The following is a 13665-nucleotide window of genomic DNA, read 5'->3' as shown; positions in this document are numbered from 1 at the left end:
AGTTAAGAGTGCCGTGTTTACAGTTGTGTGGAGCTTAAGGCAAGACAACAAACTCTGCATCCTTCAATCTTTGTCGTTTAAAAATGTTAAGTATTGAAATGTTGGACTTTTATAAGGATCTTTTTTTATAATTACGTAAGATGTCTAGCTCAGAGATAAACAGCAAGATATGGTACACAAAAGGTGGAGATTAAAATTTTCAAACAAAAGCTATAATTCATTGAGTGATATGGCTTCATGTTGTCCAAAGCTGTTTCACACTGAAAGGTAACATAATGACCAAGTTTATTAGCTGCCAAAAGTGATAAGTTATCCAAAAGAGAGCAGACTGAGCAGCAGTGACATTAATAAATCCATCTATTACTTTTGAAGCGCTTATGCCCTTGTCAAACTCTTTCCTCACACTACATTTGTCTGAACTCAAAGAAATTAGGCACATTTAAAAATTTTCTGAACAGCATCTGGAATGTGGAAATCCTAGAGTCTTATTCTATAGATCAGCTATGATCTCTGCTCATTTGCAGAAGAGCGACTCAGGCTGCAGGTGAAGTGTAATCTTCCACTCCTTCTGCCAGTCAAAATACCAAGTGTAAAGCGTCCTGTGTGCAGTATAGCTAAAAGGAACAAATAAAACTTAATAAAATAAAGGTTTATTTACCAAGAGAATAAAATATCTGATTTACCAAGGGGACAACAGCTGCAGTTATTAGATTACATCATTTATTGGGGCTTTGCAAGAATTACTGTCTGCGGTATGTATGCAAGTGAGACTGAAGTTCATAAGTTAAAGTTACGGTTTAATTGTCATGTAAAGTTTAGTAAACCAGTCCTAGCTGTTAAATATAAGGAACCTTTCATGTATACATGGAATTCGGCCTCAGTTCATCTCTTTTTTTACCACATGGATGTGCAAGATATTTGGTAAACCCAAGTATGGAAATGCACAGGTCTCAGCCTCTGTACGACAACCAACCCACAACAACTTTTACTTCCATTTTCATAAAAACATCAAAGTCCTTCCAAAAAAAAGTTGTTGGAACATCCTGGTGTCCATCCACACATGGATCCCATCTCTTCCTCTCCAACTCTCCCTTTCTTACAGTAAACACCCATCTGTGTACAATTAAGGCTTCCAAGCAGCCATTGCAAGCACACATTTGTGTTCTTTTACAAATACGGTGCATTTATACAAACACATCTGTTTAAGCCTAATTGCTATTTCAGCCTCTCAGTGTTATCTCGCACAATCAAACTGCAGCTCTTATTGAGTGACAAAAAACCTTTACTAGCTACGCAAAGCTCAAGAAAGTTGCAGAAACTTGGAATGCCATGAGTGGGTAAAAAAGATCTCTATTACAGCAAAAGACTGGTGGCTCAGTTCAGATGAATGTCTTTATTGTGCATGAATAAGCTGTAAATAGTTATTTTTTCCCCTTTTTTTTAACAGCTCTTTTCAAATCCTTCCCAGACATTATTTCAGGGGTCTTTGTTTACATCGAACGCAGATGTAAGATGATTTATTTTTTCTGAAAATTATTGCCACATGTGCAGGTACTGAGTGATGCCTCAGTGAAACAGCAAAGACCAATAAGCAACTGACTCTTTGGACTTGTGTATGCATGCGTGTCTATGCAAATAATTACTGGTGTTCCCTTAAACTCTGTCAGGAACCTAATATTAGATTAAGAGGGAAATATTTATGGTCATTTTCCAGTTATGCTTTGCCAGGAAATGTATACATACTTACACAAACATAATGCTTCCTTCTGTTAGGATGTCGTGTCTAAAAACTTCCCCAGTTTTGATAGGATTAATTTCATTTGGCACGCTGCAGCAACTCTCGGTTTAAAACCAGACTAACTGTTACCAAGAACATCTGACAAAAATCGACTAGCAACAGAAAATACCTTTAAAAGAACTTCTTATGTGGAGAGTTATGTCAAATTTCTATTATTTTTTTTTTTTTTTAAGACTTAACTAAATTTCAGTTTCCCTTTAAAAACATTTTTTAGGTATTCAGATAAAAACAATTCAACAGTTGATATTTTTAGTTTTTCCTTATTTACTTGATCTGAGGGGGGAAAAAAACATGAAATTTTCACCATTTTGCATCGTTTTTTTTCTAGACTGCGTATGCATTATAATTTGTTGTCAAACTTGGTCCAAAAATGTTTCTTAAAAAAACAAACATATGAAACCGCTTCGACCAAGTGGCATCAATAAGGGCTGAAGTGATTCAATTTTACTAGTGGTCCGAAATGGAAAACAGGTCTGCATGCAAACTGGAAGTTGTTTTCTCTTAGTGGGTTTTGCTAAATCTGTAACAGTTTTGCAACAGGAAGACTTGCTGTTGTTTGCCAACACTTTTCTTTTCTACATGACCACTGATCTAAGGATATGGTTTATCATCTAAATCAGAATCCAAAATTAGATTAAAAAAATAAATAAATAAATAACTGTAAAATTGTACCAGTACAGCAGGTACGTATCTGTGGTCGATTCCTTCAGGTTACATTAAAAAAGCTAAGTCAAGTCATCTGACGTGTGAAGTTTTAACTGTATTGGATCTTAAATTAGTTGTGCAAATTTAAATGTTTTGTTAAATTAACCCCATGTTGCAAAATATGCAGCCAAGATGCATAGGTAACTGCAACAAACGTAACTACATTTCACTGATGCAATCAATTACATGAATTTTCAAGCAACCTGATTAATACAAATACTTGGAAACAATTTCTTTTAATGCATGATTTGTTATAAAAGTCAGCCTTGCAATACTTCATAATTTCGATGACCTTCTCTGCATAGAAGGCGGTTAGCTGAAATAATCCTTCCCTCCAGAACTGCACATCACCACAACCAACAGGTTCTAGTGATGTACAACCAAAAACCAAAAGGCTGCAATGCTCTTCTCTACTCTAATAACATTTATACAGACCTTTATCTGTTTATTCCAAATTATATGTTATGTTATTTATGTCGACTGCATGTTTGCTTGTCTTTGTGTTGCAACTTCTCACTGAAAAAAAATCCTTGTACACTGAAAACATTTTGCCAATAAAGCTTTTTTGATTAAATTATTACCCCAGGATTTCCAAAATATAACAAATAATGAATGAACAGAATGAAATAAGTTGAATTAAGCTTAATGTCAGCTGAATTTTACACTTTACAGCAGTTTTACTCAAACAGTATTAAGATTTCTCTGAGAGCTATGATTTGTATTGGTACAAATATGTCATAAAACAAGGTGGCATTACACGTTGCTAAAAAAACAAATCTTAGAGGCATTGTCTTTATTTTTAAATGTGTAATGGTCAAAAACAGACCAAGTAAAATACACCTAACAGTATAAGCTTCAAAGATTCCAAAGAAGTGCTTGTGCAAAAGAACTTTAAACACAATAAATCAAAGTTTTGCACCACAAAAATTGCTTATGCAAATCGTATTAAAACTTTGCATGAGGTAAGAGTTTATATTTGATCATAAGAATCGATAGACATATTGATGAAGGCGCACATGCAAAAAAATTTGCATGTTTTGTTTGCTAAATTGCAGCTCAAATTCCTTTGCACTTTCTTTAAATAGCTTTTCTCTGCATACAATTTTTTCACACCTTTTAGTAAATGAATCCAAGAATTAAAACTATCTTTCAGAGAAGCAACACAAAAGTTATTCATTAGTTCATGTGCGACCCATGTAGAGAGGCCTTAGTCCTCGATTCGGACTTCAGGTGTTTAAATCCTGGACCTTTGCTGGAAAAACTACAAAAATAACTCCCTCTAATGGAGATATTTTCTGACATAACTTTCTACTTTGCTAAACTTGTTCCTCTGATCCAGAGATCGACCCTGGTTCATGGAAAAACTTTTCCCGCAATGGAAAGACAGATTAAAACACGTATTACCAATTAAAGTGGGAACATGTTATGACACAGAATGAATGGTCTCATACAAAGCTTGTGCTTTTTTTCTTTTTTAACTAATGTTACAATTCAGGCTGGTATCCATCTTTAAAATGAATAGGTGTGCTTATAAAAGTGATTAAAGCCCAGTCCAACCTACGCTTTTATAAACCTCTTTATTCAGAACATATCCAGCATGGAATACCAATTAAATAAATGTTAAAAAAAACTTTCTGTGTGGAAAACCTCCAGGGAGCAGAGTCACTGATGCAGCTCCACACCTTTATGTTATATATATTTGGAGTTTAGGCTACTAAAACAAGCTACCTTTTATAAGAGGTAGTGTTATGGCACCAGAAAGGAATCTGACACAGTCTGCCCAAACTGACAGCCTCCATTATTAATTACCTTACTTTTACAAGCAGGAGAATTTAGTATATTTACTGCAGCATGTTGGCAGAAGGGTGGATGAAGGTGGTTTTCCACCCAAGAGGGACAGAGGCCCCACTTAGGCTGGATGGGTTTTCTCCACACTGGATAAACCTTCTAGACTTTTAACATGAGACTTAAACACATACATACCACAAAATTACAAAATGATTCTCCTTTTTTCATTATGTTGTAATCTAATTAAGTTAACAAGCCCCATTTATTGTCCCTGATAGAGGTCTTTAAAAGCCTCAACATAAACTGATCTCTTGCTGCGGCAGCATCATCTCAAACTGAACAAATAAAAAAAATATCTAAATAAAGAGTATGTTATTCAGTGGAGTAAGAATGCCATGTTTTCAACTAAATAAAACGTGGCAAAGGTCAGATTTACAACAAAATATGAATTTCTAGAAAAAGTGTGATGGAAGGTCTGTGACGCTACGAGGGTTGTCTCCCTTCAAAAGGCCTAAAAAACCTCATGCTGCTTTAACCTCAATAACAATGTAAGCTTTTTTAAGACAGAATTTCTTCCTCATATCAGGTCGTCCTTGGGTCTCTCATCCAGACAATGATCCAAAACCTGTTGCATCTCCTTCCATGCTCTTCTCTGACCTAAACCATATGTTTTTTGTTTTTTTACCTCCCAGTTTTTCTAGTCTTTGACAACACTGTATTAAGAGATTAATCCATTTCATTTGTTTTTTTTTGAACATTTCTACCAAAGATGCAAATAAACAGGCAAGGATTTTCCTGCTTTGCATGAAAAGACAAACTAGGCTAATTTTACAATGAACAGTGTGATGATAATTTCACCAAACTGCTTACAGGGAAGTCTGTCACCTTCTTATTACCTCCCTGTCGGCACAGACAACATTTATGATGCCTTATACAATAATGATCGTAGTTTGATCTAATTAAAATGTCTGATTTTAATAACAATCTACAAGGTAAATTAAAAACGGTAGGATACTGCTGCAAAGATTCAGTGACTTCCTATTAACTGTGCGAGATAATAATCATGCAGTACCTCAGTCTCACTACATGCGCTTGGGTCATCACCGTGGATGGCCATCTGGTAGCGGGCGTACAGTGCCACTGACTGTTGATAGGACGCAGCGAATTGGGGGTCCTCAAAGTTCACCGGCACTAGCCTCACCTTCAAGCACAAGGTGTGGAGAGGACAAGGAGGAGGGGTTTGGGGTTTATGAAGATTTACATTGAATTCCAAGGTGGTGAACAGTAGAAAACAAACCAACAAAGAACGAAGGCATGTACAGTTAGCAAACAAGGGCTTCAATGTCTTCAGACAGAAGGAGAACAGTCTCTTAGTCCTTCAAGCAGGCTTTCAAGCAGTTCCACTTCTTTGAATGACCAAGTTTGGCACAAAGCACATCTATGGAAGCTTGAAATTAGATTCTAAGAGACTGATAAGAAACTTGAGGGTGAGGCTAGTGCACTACCCAGTTTTTGACTCAAATCGCTCAGAGATGACCGGAAACCTGAAGTAATCGGTGTCGGGGTCCAGGACAGCAGATATTCTTGACGCATCACTTCTGACGGACCTAAACATCATCTTATACGATTCCAGAGACCAAAAACAAACAAAAAAATCCTTAAAAAATGAATCATGGTGACTACACTTGCCAGGGATTTTAAATTCTGATCACCTTTCTCCTTTCTTAAAGCTCAGTCGACACTCCAGTTGGATAAGAAAGATTATTTAGCAAAGCTTGACGATTTTAAACTGAAACTGCATCTATGCACTGAAACAGCTTTAGACACCACATCTCTCAACAATGACTTTTTTTTTCTCTGTCACACCTAAATATTTAACATCATCATACAAATATAGATAATAAAAAAAAAAGGTTATTTGTTTAAATAAGAAGTTTTTAATTTATGATTACATTTATCAAGAGATAAAAAGTTATCCAAACCAACCTGGCTCAATGTGAACAAGGGATTCCCCTTACAAGTCAGTGCTAGTGAAACCCTTGTTGGCTACAACTACTATGTATGGAACAGTTGGCAATCAATCAGTTTATATAATGCTGTGGACAGGGGCGGATTTAGGACATTTGGGGCCCTAGGCAAAGACAGGCAGGGGGCCCTCTGAATGGAGAAGACAACACATAAAACAGCCCCATTCTACATATAGAGAAATGTTAATAGAATAGACATCCATTATCTGTTCTAGGTTTTGTCCCTCTCTTCTTCGTCCCTCTCTTCTTGTTTTCCTCTCTATGTTTTGTACTCAGCTGACTTTTCATGCTGTCTCTAAAGGAATGAAAGATTTTTTCCAAGCACTAAGCTCACTTAGCTGATTGCTCCTTCCTGTGTTTCCAAAAAGGCCAAAGTAAATAACCCAGTCCTTCTTTTCACTGTAGACAAGCCATGATCTGCTAATCTGTTCTCCATTTTTCATTTGGATGAAATAATAGCTGCATGAATCATGACAGCAGACAAGATAGAGGAGAGCAGGAGGCGGGGTTACCAATCTACTTGCTCTGGAGAGCAGAGTTCGCTGCTTTTAGATGTTGTCTCCAAAGTCTCCAGTAGCAGAAAAAAGTCTCTAGATTTGGCGCTAGGAGCTTTTTAGAAATCAAAGTGCTAGAGGGGTCTGAAAAGTGGCTAAATATAGCGACTAAAGCGCTAAGTTGGCAACACTGCTCTTTGGATGGTTTGTTTTCAAATGGTTTGCTGCTGTCTGTTTGGACCTTTCTGAACATGTGCAGCAAATGGACTGATCCAATATGGTGGACACTGAAGGGGGGGCTTAGACACACTTAATATTATCAGCGTTCTGATGACATTTTAGAGAAAGGATTTTTATCAAAAACATAATTAATGTGCACAAATAAGGAATAGTTGCATTAACCATACATGTAAACAGAGTTTTATGGGGCCTCCGGGAACTTGGGGCCCTAGGCAGCTGCCTACTATTGCCTAATGGTAAATCCCCCTCTGGCTGTGGAGCACTTTTAGTTGATTCTTCTTAGCAGATTCATTTGAATTCAGCCACAGCGACGGGTTTGTGGTTCAATCAATTACCTGAAATCATGAATGTTTGAATGTCCATATGATTTTTATTAGCCTTGCGTCACAAGTAGCAGGAACTTACCAATCGATCCAAATACATTTCTTACATACCAGATGTGCCTTTGTGTTATTTTTGGTCAGCTGGATGACCTTTTGCCCTTTCTCCCGCTCATATTGTTGAATCATTAACTCTAGCTAGAACTGAGATAAATCAGGCCTGCAGAGTTTATTTGTTGTTCCAACTTATTTTCTAAACTCTTGGATAAGATGCTGATGTGAGCTTCGACTAACTTGGAAACTCACTACTTTTTCCTAATCACAACGTGTTTCTATGGTTTAGATTCTTAAAAACTGATGTATAACCCTTCCCAGAATAACGAATGTGTTTCCTATCTGTTCTTGGATTTGCCTCATTTAGGGGATGGTGTTTACGTAAGACTTTAAAGCCTACGCTATGTGGTCAGACAGCTTCTATTTAAGGGATTTCTTGATTTCTCAGGGCTCGCTGTAATCAGGCCTGTCTGTGACAAATGAATCTGAGCTCAGCTTTTGTGGGAAATCTCTGTTCATTCATGATTCTGTGAGGTTATTTGTTATATTTTTACATAGAACATGGTTGGTTCAGATAAGCTTTTTTTCTATTAATGACGACAACTACATTAAAGAAAATATTTTCTTATAGAAACTGTTGCGGTCGTTTTGTGCTCACATTGCATCTTCTAACCTAATGTATCTTATAAAATTTAAAATGTTCTAATGTAGTTGAATTGCATTTTTTGCAGTTTTTTATTTTGATAATTTGACATCAGATTTGTTTATATGTTAAAGGATCAAAGGAAAATAAGATAAAACAGTATAGATCTACCACCCCTCTGTCTTCCCCCCTAAGGTAGATGAGGTTTGACCTATGGCCGCCACTCTCTGACCTGGCTCTCGGAGGGTTTTTCAGGAGGATCCTTGTGAATGACGATCTGGTAGAGTTTGTACACCTGGTAGGAGGCGTCGAAAGAGGCTTTGAACTGCGGGCTAGGGGGATTGGAGCGCACTAGCCTCACCTTCAGAAAGAATATTGTCAAACACAGGTTAATATCCAAACGGAAGAAACATGCTGAAAATAACATAAAGGGTTATTGAAAGGATTTAAAGAAATAAAAACATGAATAAAAGAGGAGGTAAGGTGTGAAGCAACAGTTGCAGAAGGTAGAGCTAGTATTTTACTAAGAAGCAGACTTTGTCTTATACAGTCATTGTTAAAAGAAAACACCCCCTCCCTCTAAAATCTTGAGTTTTCCATATTATATCTTAGGTTTTCACAACATAAATTCAATTCCATTAGTTTTCTATATGAAATCATTGTCTCTTTGAACATGAATCTGATTTAAATCTTTTTGGTTGGGCATTGTATCATATAAAAAAAATAAAAAAAATTGTGATTAAGATAAATTCCAATCAGTGTTTTTTTCTAAACTCAAATATGACATCTATTGCTTTGAATAATTTATTTTTACTTTTATTGTTACAGCAACGATAAATGCACAAAATATCATGGTGTAACTCTGAGTCTGTGTCGCCCACATTTATTTGACAGAGTAACTCACATCTTGCTCCAGCTAAAAAAACATTCCTTGCAGAGCAGTTTCCTCATATCAACACACTCTTTTAATAAAACTCCCTGGTTATTAAGCTTGTCATATATTTCTATGCATTTGCTTTTTTTTAAGTCGCTTTAGATTTTTCCTATAAACTGTGTGCAGATAGAAAATACTTAAAGAATAAGGTATCGCACTGTTTAAATAGCAACTGAAAGACTGAAAAACAAGTTTATTAAACTGTTTTTTGTTTTGTTTTTAAACTGACAGCTGGCTGAGAACAACGAAAAGATCGGGTAATATGAAACAGGCAGACTGGGGGCTGCAGCAGCCAACATAGTCGCTACGTACAGTCGTTCAGTAGACTGACCCAGTTGGCACGACCTGCTACAATGTAAATAAACATGCTGTAAAGAAAAATAGGAACCAACTGAAGGAAGAAAATTCTGGACCTAGAATCAATTGCAGAACACCATAAACAGATATCAGTATTTTTTTCTTTTTTTTTTTTAGTTAAGTTAGCTATTTGGGTACGGTCAGGCCAGAAAATACCCAATGAATCTACAGCCTAGTCATTTCTATATTAAAAACCCTGTTAATGATAAGCGAGGACATTCTTTTAACATGACTGTACACGACAGCAGACCAAAATCAGAGAAAAAGCATAAGCTCAACTCAGTGACTTCACCATGTTCATCGAGTTTTTAGGTTCTAGTTGAAACCAAAAGTTGTCTGTATGAAACCAGTGAGTGGGTGCAACTAATTACTGACCAACAAAGTTAACAAACAAGTAAAAGTGATGCTTAATCCACTTCTTAAAAATGAAACCAGAATGAAAAAGGCCTTAATCTTAACAATAAGCACTTGTTTTGTTGGTGATGCACTGAACTACATTAATACATATATATAAAAAAAAAAAAAACTCAAAGGAAATACAAAACAATTTTTAAAGGGATGCCTTTCAAGATTATGTTAAAATTAATCTTCAGATTGAAGCTATTAAGACCATGACACCAAACATCAACCAACTTAAGCCCGTAACATAATAATATATTGTTTTTTGGTCATATCACACTAAACGATAAACAAGGATGGCAGTCTCAAAAGTAAAGCCAATCAGGCAGTTTTAAAACTAAATTTCCTAAAATGACTACTTAATGAATAATTAATCTGGTAAGTTAGTATTAAATCATTTGATTGCATCATATACCAGTTATATATATATCTATAAAAATATAAAACAGACAGTATAGATGGACAGAACAGCTTTTATTGTCATTACACTGTCACAAGTACAGAGCAATGAAATGAACTCTCAGTATTTAACCCCCATTTAATCCTGTTGGGGAGCAGTGGGATGCCACCGTGGAGCACCTGGGGAGCAGTGTGGAGGGTTAAGGGTCTTGCTCAGGGACCCAGAGCGGCAGTGTGTGGGAGTGGGGTCAAATTCAGAACCTCAGGATTCCAAGCTCTACGCCCAATCCACTAGGCCAACACTCCCCTCTTATAATATCCTGTTCTACAGACTCAGTAGAGTAAGATCCTAATGCCGGATCACTATAAAGATGTTGCCAACTAATGGCCTCTGCTTTTTTAAACAGTCTATTCCATTATGTTCAAACACACACAGACTAATTTTTAACCGTAATCATCAATGCAGTTCTAGGAATTAGACTAAACAAAAAGAAACGATCAGAATAAGGTTAGGGAGAGAAAAGTCTCTCATCCTACGGTTCCCCTTTAATTAAGACCTGCTTCGTTTGGAAGCTTTTGTTGGCCACAGAGATGCTGCCACATGAATATCTGAGAAGAACAGGATGCTAAGCTGAACTCAAGGTTTGTTTGACTTGGATAACAGACACAGACTCTCATATAAAAAACTTGCCATCTTTGTCCTACAGCCAAAGCAAAACACTGATCCTCCTGGATACAGACGCCATATAAATAATTAAGCCCTCTCCTCACATAATCCTTAATATTTATCATCTGTCAAAACATGTTTTCCCAACAGAAAGGGTTTTTCATTTTTTTTCAATTTGACGGTAGTATATATGCTACTGTGAAAGTGTATCCTCAAGACTTTTTGTTTATACATATGATTTAAAATACTAGGGGAAAAACCGAGACATTGCTAAGTTACGAAAAATGATCAAATCAAAAAGCTTATGACAAAACTACAAAAACAGTGGAGGACTCTCAGGATAAGGCTGTGGAATGTTCCAGTTTCCACACAGAGCCTAAGATCTTTGATGTTGTCACAGTGAACCCTGGTGGTGGAAGATAGAACTACACCTGCGTTTAAGCCTAAAACTAAACTTTATTTCCTGTTAATGTTCTTATAGATTTTTATGTAAAAAAAAAAAAAAAAAAACTATAAAGGTTTTTTTTTTTCTTTTTTCAAAGAAAGGACCTGGTTAATCAAATTCCTATCTATTCTAAAAACATTTCATAAGTTTGACAAGATGGTCTCCAGATTCATTACACCTTAAATCAATTTGCATTATTTTACAGTAACACTACCCAGAAAGCTTTGCTTCAATTCTCTAGCAAAGAGCTGATTGGAGGTTTAATTATTTCAGTTATCATCCTTACTGCATGATGGCACGATAAACTTAGTTCCTTATACTTAGGTCCTTTTTCTTGAGTCCAATTTATTTATTGCTTTAACTGTACATAGGATCAAGCTAAGGTAATAGGTTAAGATTACCTATATATCTATTGTTAATAACTTATTTACTTTTTGCAAGACATGCCAATAAATCCATACAGATAATAATAATCGGTAAAAAAGACAAAATTTAAATAAAAAATGTGTTAACCGAGTCAAACATTCCGAAATCTAAGGTTAAATAGATTATATGTATTGGAGTATTTGTTTTTAAGGGAACAAATATAAAATAACTTCCCTCCCAAAAGTCATTAATTGGCCTTCCTTTGATATGCCCAGTATCTATTTAGGGAAATTCAATTATTAATGCAGGCTAAAACAATGAATTTTAGAAGTATTGTTTGGGATATGCTTGTAAAAGACTTGAGATGGGAAATAGATCCAGTCTGCATGGCTACAACATCTGGCTCTAAATCTGCCTCAGACCAAACCTGGCATTATACTACTAACTTTGGTCTGAGGCCTTCGCCAGGAATCAGTCTACATCAAAATGCTTCCTCCTGAAAGCTTATTTCAATGTCTTTTCTTGTTGGCTTAGTTCAATTTAGTGGTTTTAATATCTAAAAATTCATAAGTCTGTGTGGTTCGTCTGTCATTTTGTTGAATTGAAACTAGAAACATCTGCTTTTTCCACTCAGCTATTCCCTCCACAGATATAAACACATGGTGAAGTCACTGTGGTTGAGGAAGAGGCTTTTACTAAAAATGTTATTTCTTAAAAATATTTAAAAAAAAAAGGAGAGAAAAGAAGTTGGACCATCATTCCAAGCCACAAATTATGCTTAAAAGAAGTGCGAGCTTCAAAGCTTCTGCTCACCTCGAGGCGGTGAGAGGAGCTCTCCCCTAAAGACTCGCTCATGAAATCCTCCAATGTTTTGGGTTGGTTGGCACTGGCTGCATTAGTAGATGAGACTCCATCGCCTTGTTGTCTGATCTGGTCTTTCTGAAGACGCCGCTCCTTTCTTAAATCTTTGGCCTTTCTGCAGGGCGGCCGGCTAGGATCAGCTCCCATCCCTGCGCCAGAAGGAGGAGACCAAAGAGGCGGATTAGAATAACTGGATCATAACGATATTCAACAATTTTATTTGTTTTGCTTCCCCACATGGAAGAACTGTCATCCGCCCACTGAGCTGATTTTCTAAAATTAAAAAATCTGATCTTTCTCCAGTCATTAAAAGCACCTTACAAAATGTCAGCAGGTCACATGAACTTCTTCTTGAGTAAAAGCTTGTGTTTAGTTTTTTGTTTTTTCATTTTTATTTAACAACAAAAAAACTTGCAAAAACCCAAAGCAGATTTTTAAAAACAGGATTTCAGTCGTTTTGGGAAAAAAGCTATTCAAACATTTGTAACCAAATGTAAAAATATGAATGCCTTCCTTATTTAGTCATGAGTAATCTATAATCATAAACCCAGTATTAAATCTAGTTCTAAGACCTGTAGAATCTAAAAAAAATAGGCTAAAAACAGGATCTTTCTTTAACAATCAGTTTGCTAAAGGATGCATTTACATTTATTACTTGGCTAAGCAATAAAATGACAATTTCCTAAGAATCGGAAGGGTATTCAATTGACTGGTTTTGACTGGTAGCCAAAAAGAGGCACAAATATAAAAAAAAAACATCAAAATTTATCCCTAAATTTTTTAATCCCACTTCTCTCTAGAACTTGCTATCAAGTGAACAAGACTCAAAGTTATCTATATTCTCTATTATTAATTTATTAAAAATGCAATCAAGGGAAACATGAAAGGTATGAGCAGCCATAAAGAAAGCAGTTTTTGTTTTTTTCTATGAAGGGATGTTTCTTGGCTTCTACCATCGGGAAACCTCCCATGGAATCATCAGGGAACAACTGGGGACCCCGCCATGGAATCATCAGGGAACCACCAATGGAACCACCGGTAACCACTGGGAAACCCCCATAGAATCGTTGGGGAACCACCCATGTAACCACTGTGGAACCACCAAAGGAATGATCGGGGAACCCCCCATGGAACCACTGGGGAACCCCCCATGGAACCACTGGGGAAC

The 13665-nt window shown here is 36.3% G+C and overlaps 1 protein-coding gene across 2 annotated transcripts in view; it reads right to left on the bottom strand.

Moving 5' to 3' along the window:
- Positions 1 to 13665, bottom strand: part of ate1 (arginyltransferase 1) — a 67535-nt gene that overhangs the window by 38561 nt on the left and 15309 nt on the right. The window contains exons 6-7 of one of the 2 annotated variants that reach the window (XM_015370006.1): positions 12450 to 12646; positions 8302 to 8430 (exon numbers count right to left, since the gene is read on the bottom strand). In XM_015370006.1, the coding sequence (XP_015225492.1) occupies positions 8302 to 8430; positions 12450 to 12646 (326 nt within the window). Of the gene's footprint in view, positions 1 to 5363; positions 5493 to 8301; positions 8431 to 12449; positions 12647 to 13665 lie in introns of both variants that reach the window. The other variant, XM_015370007.1, reaches the window with a different exon arrangement.

Source organism: Cyprinodon variegatus, unplaced genomic scaffold, assembly GCF_000732505.1.
Source record: "Cyprinodon variegatus isolate N-32 unplaced genomic scaffold, C_variegatus-1.0 Scaffold40, whole genome shotgun sequence".
Taxonomy (NCBI): Eukaryota; Metazoa; Chordata; class Actinopteri; order Cyprinodontiformes; family Cyprinodontidae; genus Cyprinodon; species Cyprinodon variegatus.
Note: the sequence above shows the minus strand (reverse complement) of the source record. Positions and strands in the feature narration are given on the sequence as shown.